A 13,445-nucleotide genomic window follows, 5' to 3' on the forward strand; every position below is an offset into this window, starting at 1 on the left:
AAAAATCCCACTGCTTTTCTGTGTAACCCTATCTGAACCTCTTTGGGAAGAGAAAAAAAGCCTAGAAATATCACATTTTTCTTAGTTCTTACCTGAACTCCTGACATTTCTTAGTATGGAGATATATTTGACCTAACTTTTTACTAGCATCTGGTCCTTGTATCAGGGAATCAAATTGCTATATTGCTATAAACAAAGACTTTTCATATGTTCTCTTCTGCCAGTGGAAAGAAAGGAGAAAAGAAAAGAAAAAAAAAAGTGTGGGCAGGGAAGAAGATTTTCGCTACTTCGAAAAACAATTTGGATGGGCTAGTTTTAACTGTCAGCCCCCTCACTGCTATGGAAAATTCACAGTCCAGAAGTGATTCCCCTTTCACATGACATTTGTCTCTGTTCTATTTATCTACATACAAAATGAGCTACAGAAATGTCTCAACTAGAAACTAATTGGAATTTTCATTAATTTCAAAATCCCTGACTTTTCATGCCAGAAGAATTTTAAGATCCTGCCTGCAGTATGTTAGTATCACCATTCCCTAGCAAAAAAACCTCAGCATGCAAGATCAACTTTAATACTGCCACCCAAACAATTAAAAGGTTCATTCCACAGCTGAGAATACAGGCAGGGATTAGATGAATGCTCTTTGTAGACAAGAAGAAGCTGTTACCAGGAAAATTTCTTGGACTGAACACAAATTTGGAAGCGCTTAAAAGCAAGAGGAGACTCACCTTGTGTCAGTGAGCTGTTAAACGTGACTTCTGCAAAAGTTACTTGTGCAGCCTTAAGCAGTTTAAAACATCATCAGCTGATTCAACTTGACCGTTCAGCCAAGGCTTGCTCTGGGGCCTTGTCCTTGTTCTTTCGAGCAATACTTTCTGAACTGAGAGGACTTTCTGGTTTGTTTGAGTTCTTTTTCTTCCTCATTAAACAGAGACCCAGTCATGAGGATCTCTCAGCTATGGGGAGGCTGGGATGACAAGACAGAGGTGGGCTCTGACAGCTCTGCTGCTTCCTTTTTACTGTCCATGCTGTCAGCGAGTAGGTCAGCAGACCTCAGGTACTGCTGGGATTTACAGAAGAAGCCTGCTGATGGGATATGAATTATCACTACAATGAGAATGAATTATCATATGTGGAAAAAATACTTGTAGTATTCCTTAGTTTTAAATACCAGTTCCATCAAGTTACATCATAAAATAAGCAGATCTATGGGTTTCTGTTTAATGAGGAAGGAAAAGAAAAATGGCGCCTACTACAGGGCAGGAGGGAAAAAATTCCTCATGCCTCTTACAAAGTGCTCTGTTTTGGTATTCCAAAAAGAGAAGCTTTGTCACTTTTTCAGTCAGCTACCCCTCAGCTATACAGCAGCTCTCCTAAGAGTCTTTCTTGATCACTACATGCTGCCTGGGAATAAAAATTTGATCAGAAGTATACCCTGACTCAATCTGCTGATCATTTAGCGGCTGAAGTACAATGTCATCTCTTTTCACATTGAACAGCATCTCAATACGTTTTGAAAGATCATTCTCTGAAAGCATCTGACTCCCATGACAGGGGTACACAACTCAGTTCATATAGTTTAAACTAAATGAAGGCTGAAGAGGTTAATTAATTATTAACAACATGTAACTAACTGCAATCAGTGAGCTATACATTCAGGATAAATACAAGTAGTATAACAGAGGAACCACAGTACTGACACTTAAGCATACAAATCTCTGAACATTGTTCTCTAGCCTCAAAAAGCCCCTCACACATGGAGCAGCACCCAAAGAGCTGCAGAGCTGAGTGCACACCCCCACAGGGACTCTGAACACCACCTGCTCTTACCCCTCTCCTGCTGCAGCTCCAGGGCCTCGAGCTTGCTGTGTGCTGGTGCTGCTCCCACCATGCCCTGGCACTGCTGAGCCCACCTGGAGTGCTCACACACCTGCCCTGCCTGGGCCCCCCGACACAAAAGGTGGCTCTGGGATCACTCAAATCCCTGCCAGGGGCTCTTCCATAGGTTTTATCCATTCAGAAGCAAAATCTCACAACTCATTTTGAGTCCACATTTAGCTTCTTCGACTTTTTTTCTTCATAGAAGAAACAGTGCTTCAGATTCCAAATTCTTTTTGTGCTTTCCCACTAATTGCAATACTGTGTTCTATAGGCACCAATTAGTATTAGTATACCTTATAACTCATGCATTCACTGTGTTTTAATTATCTTAGAAACTACAAGTTCAGGAGGGATTTTATTCTGATTTCTTTCTGCTTATTAGTTTTCTGGTAACTTATTCCAAATTAAGTATTCCAAATTTAAACTCAGACCTTCAGAAGGGTTATCTCATGCCCATTTCTGAGACTATTTACTAATATATCATGTAAAAATAAAAGCCTTCATCTTGATAGGTTATAGACCTCTACCTTTCAAGCTAATAGCAGTTCATGCTGTAGAAAAAGAGAATTCAGCACACGATAGCAGCCCATCTACAAAAAAACAAATCCAGAATAAAAAATTATGTACAATGATAACCAAGTATAAAAACCTATAAGATTCTTTAAAATGGAAAATTCCAAAAATATCTTCAAAATATTGTACCATACATAGATTGAGATATGTAAATAATAACGTCTCTTAATTGACCCAGAAAATAGACACAGCCTACCCTGCTCATTGAGACCTCAGCGTGCATTCAGTTATTTTCATTTTCAATCCATACAATTTCCCTGCCTGTGAACAAAAACTACCCAAGCAGCTTCTGAGTTTTCACCACAGCATTAACCCAATCCTAAGTGACTGAAATAGGCTGGCATAATACATTCCTTTCCAGTTACAGAGTATAGAATTCAGGCTTCATGTGACCCTCTCTTTTGAAGTGAATAAATTCACTCTCAACACCAGATAGTTTGTTTTCCACATTTCCTAGATAGACATGGTTATCACTATAGCACAACCATGTAGCTCAGAAAAGTGGTTATTTTTAAATTTTAAAAAAGTTAATTAAATGTTTCACTTCTTTTTACATTATTTTCTTTAAAAACATGCTATTTGACCTGATTACATGCACATCACTGTGTGGTATTAAATCTTGGTTCCACCAGGAGCTTGTTACTAACAGATATCTTATTAATGTCCCCTAAAATATAGATTTTTGAATTGTTTGGAAGGTCAACATCCAAGATGGCATCGACTTTCATTATTTCCTCCCAGACAGCCTAATGGATTAGAAGCCAACCAATACAGCCAAGTTTACTAAATAATTCTCATACTCACTTTCTTTAGCCAGCCTCCAGTACAGAAAGAGCCATGTGTGTGTGAGCATGGGGCAGTCAGGCACAAGCTTTGAGTACAGACACGCTGTGTGTACATGCTCTTTTTTTTGTGTCTGCCCTTAACCGCCTTGTTACCCTGGTGAATGGAAAACTGAAACATCCATCAATCCTAGCCTTGTGCTGAACTTCCTGAAGGCAGAATTGGGGGGGAGATTATGTCTTCATTTCATTTATTATTAAATGTTCTTCAACTCAGAAAATATTTTACTAGGTTGTATTTTAGTTTATGCCCAAAAACCATAACTGTGCTTCAAAAGATGTAAATACAAAAATACATATCAATAAAATTTTATGGGTATACTTTTACATATTTATATTACTCTTCAATAAGAAGAGGTTCCTTCAGTGAAGGTGACAATCAATCTTCAACATAAGCCTGAATCCCCTGGAGCTACTATGAAGTTTGGAGCATTTGTTCTTGTGCTCTGATGTCAAGGAGAGTTGTGCAATTATTTGCATTAATGCATTTGTTTTTTTTAATTTCAGCATGTGGCAAATTGATGAAAATCACAGGCCCCATTACAGTGAAGATATCTGGAACCCGATTTGGAGCCTGGATGACAGATCCATTGGCATCAGAGAAAAATAACCGAGTATGTTGAGGCATTATCTTCGTGTCCTGGAGTCTTACTTGGCTTCTTTTAATCCTTTAAAAGATACTTTCCCTTTAAAAGATACTCACAAGCATGTTTCTTCTACTTCAGTCATTTTCACACTCAAACATCTTCAGAGAAAAAGCAACAGTATTTTTGGAAAAACATCCAAAGACAAAAGTTAACTAAGCGCTTTTGTGCTGTTTCCTTCAAATTTTTCAGGCTTGACAAACATCTGAACTGACAACACAGTTTTTTTTATTTTGTAACATATTTAAGTGTGCTTGGGTCTTTTAAGAACCGGAGTAATCTAAAACAAACATCAACACTTTTACCCAAGAGCAGGACCCATAATGCAGCACAGTTAAAATTGGCAGAATTAGGTCCCATATAGGCTCTAGTCAGACCATTTGCTCCATCATGTCCAAGTTATGGTATTGTTTTGTTGTTTGATCTGCAATAGTATCTCAAATTGGCGACAGTTTTGAGAAGGTGCTCTCTCCATCAAAGGCCTTTGGAAGTCAAAACACTAGGTGTCATTTGTATGAGACCCACAACATTAATTTTTTGAATACAGAAAAAAACCAAAGGCAACGGAAAAGACAACATAAAAATGACAACAAATAAAGATTTATGTGCAGCTCTCCTCTGCCCACTGTGTCCATGCAGGTTTGCTACTTAGTCCAGAAATCTCAATTACCTTTAGGAGAGCAGCAAACTCTTAGAAACTAAAAGGAGAAAAGGAAAAATGCATGAAGAAGAAAAATGGAGGAATGGAAGTTCCATACAGAACATTAAAAAGAAGTAATAATTCTCCTTTAAGGGGAAAAAATGGCTTTGAAACTCTACTAGTTTCTTTGCTATTGTTTTTGTTTCCTTTACTAAGAAAAGACTATGTTTCTTTGAATAGAGATTCAGCTGAAAAAAGTTTAACCACATTTATTCCTAAGTATAAATTCAAGTTTATCTCACGTGACATTTCCCATCTCTCTCTTGGAATATTAGTTTCTAGAAATATCTTTAAGCAAACACCATATAGCAGAGGCCCAAACACTGAATAATCCAGAATTAAATTTCTCTGAAAATGCAGACACTGTAGTTAGTAACAGTTGTATTGAGAGTTCACCTGTCAAGGTAAGTTTTGATTCACAAATTAAAGAGTTCCTCCTGCTTTTGTAACAGGAATGTGGGCAATATTGTACTTTGACAGCCTGCTGCACATCTAAAACTTGTTTTCCTTCTTTTTCTGCAATGTCTCCATCATGCCATATCATGATCACATACCACACACTGTGTTCAAGATGTTTACTCCCAGTCTTTGTTTTCTTTCCAGGTCTGGTACATGGATAGCTACACTAACAATAAAATTGTCCGCGAATACAAATCAATCGCCGACTTCGTCAGTGGGGCTGAATCAAGGACATACAACCTTCCATTCAAATGGGCAGGAACCAACCACGTTGTCTACAATGGCTCCCTCTATTTCAACAAGTATCAGAGCAACATCATCATCAAGTACAGCTTTGACACGGGGCGGGTGCTGGCACAGCGTAGCCTGGAGTACGCTGGCTTTCACAATGTCTACCCTTACACCTGGGGTGGCTTCTCTGATATCGACCTGATGGCAGATGAAATTGGGCTGTGGGCTGTGTATGCCACCAACCAGAATGCAGGCAACATTGTCATCAGCCAGCTAAACCAGGATACACTGGAGGTGCTGAAGAGCTGGAGCACAGGCTACCCAAAGAGAAGTGCTGGAGAATCCTTCATGATCTGTGGCACCTTGTATGTTACTAACTCGCACTTAACAGGAGCCAAGGTCTACTATTCCTATTCCACAAAAACCTCCACTTATGAGTACACAGACATTCCTTTCCATAATCAGTATTTTCATATATCCATGCTTGACTACAATGCAAGAGATAGAGCTCTCTATGCCTGGAATAATGGACATCAAGTCCTGTTTAACGTCACCCTTTTCCACGTCATTAAAACTGAGGATGACACATAATTCTTTCCCTTACCTCCCTCCCTCAAAGCAGTCTCATTTGTGATTAACTCTAAAAGCATCCATCTCTCTCAGTTCCTTTTAATCTACATTTCTTTCTTCATTAAACAAAAGCAACATTTTCTACTATGTAATGCATTTTAATATGGCTTGAACCTGTCAAAAATGACCTGTCAGAAATAAAAAGCATCTTAACTCATGATTCTGCAAGGTCTGTCAAGACCTTGTCTTGAAAAGCACTAAAGAGGATTTAAATGGCTAAAGACAGTTTTAAAAGATTATGATCTGCCTTATTTTAGAGTCAGAGACTAATGGTGGCTTAAATGCATGAATGTCTTTTTTTACCTCATTTTTTTTTTTAATATATTGCTTAACTTCAGGAAACATTTCGGTAGTGTCAGACACATATTGCACATTGTATTTTTTTATTTATTCCAAAAGAAAGATTTAGGAATTTAATTTACTTAGACAAGGAGTATGATTCATTTTGCCATCATCCAATTTCAGATGTGGTGCTGTACAGTATGTTTTTAAATCTCTTGCAAACATTTTATCAACAGTATGTATTTCTACCATTGTAACCACCATTGTGCAATTGTATCTCTTCACTTACGTGAAAGTAAACTAAGTACTATTTTTTATAAAATATATTGAAGCTGAATTGCAGTTCTGGCTATGAGTCAATTGAAAGTGGTAAAAATCTGATAAAAGGTTGTTATTTCTGAGAAAGACCAGTAGCTTCTCAGATGCATGATTTCTATTCTCAGCTTTGCTTCCTAGATCCCCTCCTTCTCCAGTGGTGCTTACTGGCACATTTTCAACTTTGAAGCTTCACACCAGTTCCAGCTTTACAATTGTCTGCCCTGTCCAGCCTGCTGCAGGCTTCACTCTCTCTCAATCTCTTTTTTGCCTACTTTCCTCCCTCCCACCATTTGACTGCCCCTGTTTATGCCTATCCCTGCTCTGGGCTTTACAAGCGAGCGTGGGAGTGCAGCCGAGAGTCCCATGTTTGAGCTGCTCTGGGGCACTGAGGAGCAATGGTACAAGCCATGCTGCTCTCCTTTATCTGTCTGTCTTCTTACTTGTAACAGGAGAACATCTGTCTGTTGACAAAACTCTTCTCTGGGATGACAGTAATCACAGAAAATACAACAGGGAAGGTGCAAAGCCCAGATGATCAGTGTGGCCCCTGGTAGCCACCATAATTCTTGTTAGGAAACAACATTGAGGCCAACCTCTTGCAAAGAGGTTTGGGATTTTCTGGCAGCAGAATTGCTGCACCCAAACTGATGCCTTCAAGAAACAAGTATTTCTGAAAGCTGTGTGGGTTGCTGTAGTATCTCATTAGAAACTGGGGGGCAGGGAGAGGTGTGCATATTTCACTGAGAAAAAAGGAATGAGGTGCTATTTATCTCTTGGCATAAATGGAAAGAAAGTAACATTAAGCACTAGTAATCAGACTTTTTTATCACCTGGGCTCTAACATAATGCAAAAGGACAGGTATCTGAAAAATTCTGTGAAAGCTGTGTTTCTTACACTATCTGAGCTCCTATTCTTTATATCCTTTAAAACTGAAAAGCCAGATATTTTATTTTCTGGTTCTCCTAATGGACCGGCTGAGACCACCATAAGGCTCATTAATGTTTTCCTTATTATAAATACGTGTCTATAAATGTTTACAAGTATGCTATATAATATAAGCCCATGTGAAGCTGAACAAATTGCCTTGTTTTTCAAACCAGTTGCAAAACAAAAAAAAAATGCTAATAAGGTTTCAAGAACTGATAAAGGACAAAAAAACCAAAAACACATTATGACATGACCAGAGAAAAATTACTTTCTTGCTTCCCTCTCCTGTCTAGATGAAATGGTAGCTATTACCCCATACAGTCAGTTACACTGAATTTGGAGAGACTCAGTTCAGCTAAACAGACAAATTAAATCACTTCCCTCCTGTAACCAACTTTCCTGTATTGACAATGAAACCTCCTCTGTGACATGAAAATGTATATGACTACTCATTAAAAAGGTATTTTATGTCATACAGGGATGTTTTATGAAAATGGATTATGTTCTGATTTTTATCAAAAGCCATAAAAAAAACCCAGCCTTTCCCCTGTACAGAGTAACTTCAACAAAATAGAAGTTTTATCAACCAATACAGCATTTATAAAAACATTAGTCATTAGATTGAGAAATTAAACATCTTTCTACTGTATCATCATAAACTAGAAGAATAGTCATGATCACTTTATGTGAAAACAATGATTACTACCATATTTCTTTATAAGAATTTCATACTGTGTAATTAGCCTACATATATTAGTACAGGTTGATACCACTTCTTACAGTAAAATTAATCTCACCTGATTTCAATAGCACTGACAGGGTAACACACTCCTATTAGTCAAAGGAAAGAAAGAAACCAACACTACTACAGGGTGCTAGAGATGGATGGATAAGAGGGGTAGGAAAAGCACCTTTGTAGGGTGGTTTGTCATACTGAGATAAATCCTGCCCTTCTAAATTAGTAACAACATGTTGGATTCCAGTATTTAGACTTGAAAGAACAGCTTCCATACAATCAGTACAAAATGTGGCAAGACATTATCAAGTAACACAACTTCCCGCTAAGGAGAACTCGTTTTTCTACAAATGTGTTGATCACCTGTCTTTTCAAAATTGGGAATTCCAAAGTAATATACCCAGAAGGCTGAAATTACCATGCCTCAATATAACCCGATTTCTGTTACAAGCTTTGCCTTCCTAATTAAGCAGCACAAGCAGAAAATCTTCATAATGTAGCAGCAACATACAAGCTTTATTCTTATAGGTGAAGCATGTGCTGTTTATTATGATAATAAGGTACCAATAGTATGTGGGAGGAAAAAACATCTCCTTAAACATGGGGAAATTAATTGTAGAGTCTGTTTCAATATCTTAATGACCTCCTGTTTCAAGGGATAAACATGTAAAAGGATCATGTCACTCCTCCACCCAAAGCAGAATACATAAATTTCACCAAGCTATGCTGGCAGCAGAAAGAGACACAGACAACCCCAAATCTAGCCCAGGAACACAAGTCTGCCAATCCTCCAGGCATGCCTGTCCTGAGGGACCCTAAGGAATGTGAACAATGCACACCACAAAGCCCATAGTACTCTCCTTGGAATGGACCTACTACTCCCCAGGACAAAATGGGCAGAACAAAGCTCCCCAGAGAAAGCTTCCTACACAGTAATAATCCTCTGTAGTCCCTTCTGGCAATTTGTGCCAGTGAGTAACTACCAAGTCTATTGTTACACACAAAGGCTGTTCAGCCTGCCCTGTCTGTCACAGCGTGCCCGGCAGACCACTGGAAGGGTCACTCTGTGACTCAGCACTGTAGTCACTGCTAGCAAAAGATGGTATTAAATTTGAAAAATGAAGAGAAAATAGCTGAGTGAGATGGATTGATACAAGGTTTTAATCACAGATTGCATATGTCTAAGAATATTCCTTTCCAGACAAGCTCAGGGGCTCAGTGACTAGCTGTCACTTAGCTCAGCAGGCTGGATCCACAGCAAAGGCTATTTGTTTCAAAGCACAGCCTGAATAAACCTGTTACCTGGTAATTTGTCATAATCAATTGCTTAGAAAATGCTGGAGTAGAGATGAACAAACCATTCACAGCAAATTACTCATCTAGTAAATTGTATCCTGTTCCAGTTCAAGAATTGCCAGGGAACAGTCTTGATACATACTGATGTTTGCGCCAGTGAAAATATTTTGTGGAAACTATTTGGATAAGCACCTCTTCCTATAAATCACCCAAGCATTCCCTGCTGTGAATCTCATATCCTTGACATTCAGAAGGCAATACTGAGCATTTAGGCATATTTTCTATAAAAGGCAAATGAGGGCTGCAACTGCAGATCTTTGGGACAGAGTTGCATCACAGCCTGCTGTGCTGACATGCTCCCCACACCACTAATTCCCAGGAAGCTAACTCCTGCACCATGACAGTGTCACAACTGCATCCCACCAGCTCACACTCAAAAGGACTCAAGTATGCAAACTACCTTCCATAGATCATAAAGCCAAGTCCTGAAACTCACCTCCCCACCAAGAACAGAGACCACTTTATTGCCAGAACTAAAAGCAAAGCCTGTTTTCTAAGATGAGCTTTCCTCATTAATTCTCCAACAGATGATCATATACATGGACATCAACATGCAAAAAAATAAATTAACTACAAACTAATCCTAAAATTATAGAATAATAAGGTTATTTTTCCCACAGAAAAGAGACCATTTAGGTTATGCATAGATATGAAGGTTTCTACATTGACTTAATGGGAAACTGAGGAAAGACAGTTACCCAGCACCAAGTTGTGGAAATTATACAAAAATGACTACTTTGTATAGGATGGCTTTTACCTGGCCCTAGAAAACAGGTACTATATTGATGCAGTAGCTATGACCACAGATTCACTAAACTAAGGTATGCAGGAATTTTCCCAAAACTGCGAACAGATCATCCACCATCCAAAATATTCTGGTATTATAATTAATTTCCACTCTTATAATCTTTAGACTCCTGTAGACTTCTAGTTGTTATTTATCTGTATTTAGCAAGCATTTCAAGATAACTTCTACACTCCTACATCTCTTTTTTCCTCAGAAGCCTCTCACACATGTAACACATCTTGTGTCAGGCCATGAGGGTGATGAACACAAGGGATACATCCTTTCTGCAGCTCTCATTAGAGTCAGGAGGGATTATTCATAAATGTAGAGATTGACTCCAGATATCAAAACTCTGTTTCTTCCAACGCCACCACTGGAGGAAATCTTTACTCTTAAAATACAAATCATGTTTACTGATTTAATACAAAGACGAGTTGCACCAGCTTTTCATAAAAGCATGCAGCCTCCGAAAGACCAAGGATATTGTCTTTGAAATCCAGACACTGAAGAAAATTCACATTTTCTTGAGAAGCAGAAATTTCTACTCAATTCATATGCTTCTTGCCAGCTGAGCACCAGCAGAAAAGCCTGTGGAGTTTTCCTGTATCTACTGCTTCAGAATATTCAATTAAAATAATTACATTGCAGAAACATTTCAACAGGCCAAGTGAAACAAATCTTCCTCAGGATTTTTTTTCAAAAGTGGCAGAGTTTTAAACACAGCTCACTATGAATGAATACAATATTTAGATCAGTGGCATTCTGGCCCCACCTTTGCATCCATTGTACAGAAGTCCCATTTTCCCTAGAAACTGTGTGACTGATATACCATAGCAGCACAGAAAAGTATATGAAGACATATTAAAATGACAGCTAACAGGTCAGATTTGACATCTCAAAACATAATCCATTTTACTGTGCCTTTTGTACAGAAGTTTGAATTCCTATTTACACAGCTCTTGTGGTGAACACGAACAGGAAGAACCTACTGGGCCAGAAATACTCATTTTCCCCTGACACAGTATCAGCCACATGCACAAACCACTCCAGCTTATTTTTCTTTGCATTTTCTCTTCTTTTGTTAGTTCTAATCTTCTTGATCTTCACCTAAACCTGCCCCAACCCCTCTCATCTTGCAGTATGTTTAATGAATGGCTGTTCAGATAGAACCCAAACTGCACAGAGGATTTATAGTACAGCAAGTTTCATCTGGAGAAGGCATAAATTTATTTTTCCAGTTATGTAAAATTTAGCTCTAGTATGCCCATAAAACTGCCTACAAGCAATACTGATTTTATATCATGGATTGCTCTACAGAAATAATTTAAAACAGGTTCAAGATAACTTTCTCCCCTTTTATTTATTTTAAAGGAAATATTTTGTTTTGTATCTGCCATGGTGAGAAATTAATTCAAATTAAATTCATCATTGTCCCCAGCAGGTTTAGACATCCATTTCTCCTTTCTGGATGACAGCCTCAAGGTGGTCAGCAGCACTTCCAACTTGTGAAAAATCAGGTCTCACAATAATTGAGCATTCACACTGTCAAAGGTCCTTATGCCTTTTGAGTTAAGCTCCAAGTCTGTGTCACACCATGCAAACAGCCCATTCATTTAGGCTTCCCTCATCTTGGTAAATTTGGCTTACTGTCACCTTGAAGGATATACCAGACTGATGGTGCTGTTGTAAGGTATTTGAACCTTGACAGTGTGCCCCAGCCAAACCATCTTTAGCTATTCTTATCAGAGCCCTCAGAGTGGGACCACGCTGGAATTATCCTCACTGGCTTCACTGGGCCTTCCACCTTCAGCTGCAGCACATCAGTCCCAAGAGGGTTTTTAAGCTCCAGTCTGAAGGCTCAAGGGGAGAGGAGGGACAGGCTTATATCTGCTCTCTGTCCTTTGCTGTCTTGTTGTTTGGATTTCCTGGACTAACTTGGCTGCTGATCGCTGGATGGGTTTTGTTGCTGTCATCATCTTGACGCTGCTTGCCTGGATCAGGAGCCCCACCTTTTAGAGCCCTCAGGAATTAATCATAGACTGAAAGGTAAACTGTGCTAAACTGGAAAAGAATTGAGAAAGAAGAAGCTGAAAAACTAAATACCAAGACAGCAAGGAACAGATGAAAAGGACTGTGCCACACTAGATTAAAACCAATCATATTATCAAAAAAGTGTGTACAGAGCTCATGGACAGACTAGAGAAACCAATCAAGCAATGTGAAACCTCATGCACATCAGTTGCAAAACGTATACGTACTGTATTATGGATAAGTTGTAAAATGTATGAGTACCATGTAAAGGTTGTAAGATGTATAAGTAGAGTAACATGTATAAGTAGGTAAAATGCGTAAGTACAGTGTTATGTAGAAGTTGTAAAAAGTATAAGTAAGAAAATGTATAAGTAGAGTGATATGTATAAGTAATATAAGGTAAGTAGGTAGAATGTATAACTAAGCAAGGTGTATAAGTAGGGCATGATGTCAAAGTTGTGAGATGTGTGAGTGGAGTGTGTTTTAAACAATAAGAAGCTCCTGTGAAATCGTATTGCTTCGTTGATCAGAAGGCATGAGTTCCCGCATGGGGGCTCAGGCCCGTCCCTGTCAGTGCAGCACTGGGAGAGACAGGTGCCTTTTGGAGGTGAAGAGCGCAGGAGGACTGCGGTAACTCATTACTGTGGCTCTGACAGCAGCTCATTCCTGAGGGAAGAGCACACAGCACCTGTCATTCCTGCAGCCACCACCTCCTTGGGACTGCAAGGTAATTTACAGACACTAATTTAGACCATTTCCCACTCTGTCAGGAAAGAAAGGACATTTGTATGAATGTCATTGTTGAGGCTGAGCAGCTTGGACACAGAAGTGTTCAGCTTAAGCCCAGCAGAGCTTCTTTGGCTCACCAGCAGTTGCTGTTAGATTTTCAGTTCCCAAGTCAGTGTATCACTCATTAGCTCACTTCTGCTGAGATAAATATGTGTATCCAAAAGTTCAGGTCCCACAGTCTTACACGCTTTGCCTGTTTTGGCTTTGGCCTAATAAGGAGGCCTGTGTCCATTAGTAAGGTGGCTGGTTAGTTCACA

At 39.0% G+C, this 13,445-nt stretch overlaps 1 protein-coding gene across 1 annotated transcript in view; it reads left to right on the plus strand.

Moving 5' to 3' along the window:
• Window positions 1-7,964, plus strand: part of OLFM3 (olfactomedin 3) — a 23,359-nt gene extending 15,395 nt beyond the window's left edge. Inside the window, 2 exon segments of the mRNA XM_008630232.2 lie at window positions 3,805-3,911; window positions 5,245-7,964. Coding sequence (XP_008628454.1) covers window positions 3,805-3,911; window positions 5,245-5,922 — 785 coding nt within the window. The 3' untranslated portion in view covers window positions 5,923-7,964.
• Window positions 7,965-13,445: the final 5,481 nt, after the last annotated feature.

The sequence above is a fragment of the Corvus brachyrhynchos genome, unplaced genomic scaffold (assembly GCF_000691975.1).
Source record: "Corvus brachyrhynchos isolate BGI_N302 unplaced genomic scaffold, ASM69197v1 scaffold101, whole genome shotgun sequence".
NCBI lineage: Eukaryota > Metazoa > Chordata > Aves > Passeriformes > Corvidae > Corvus > Corvus brachyrhynchos.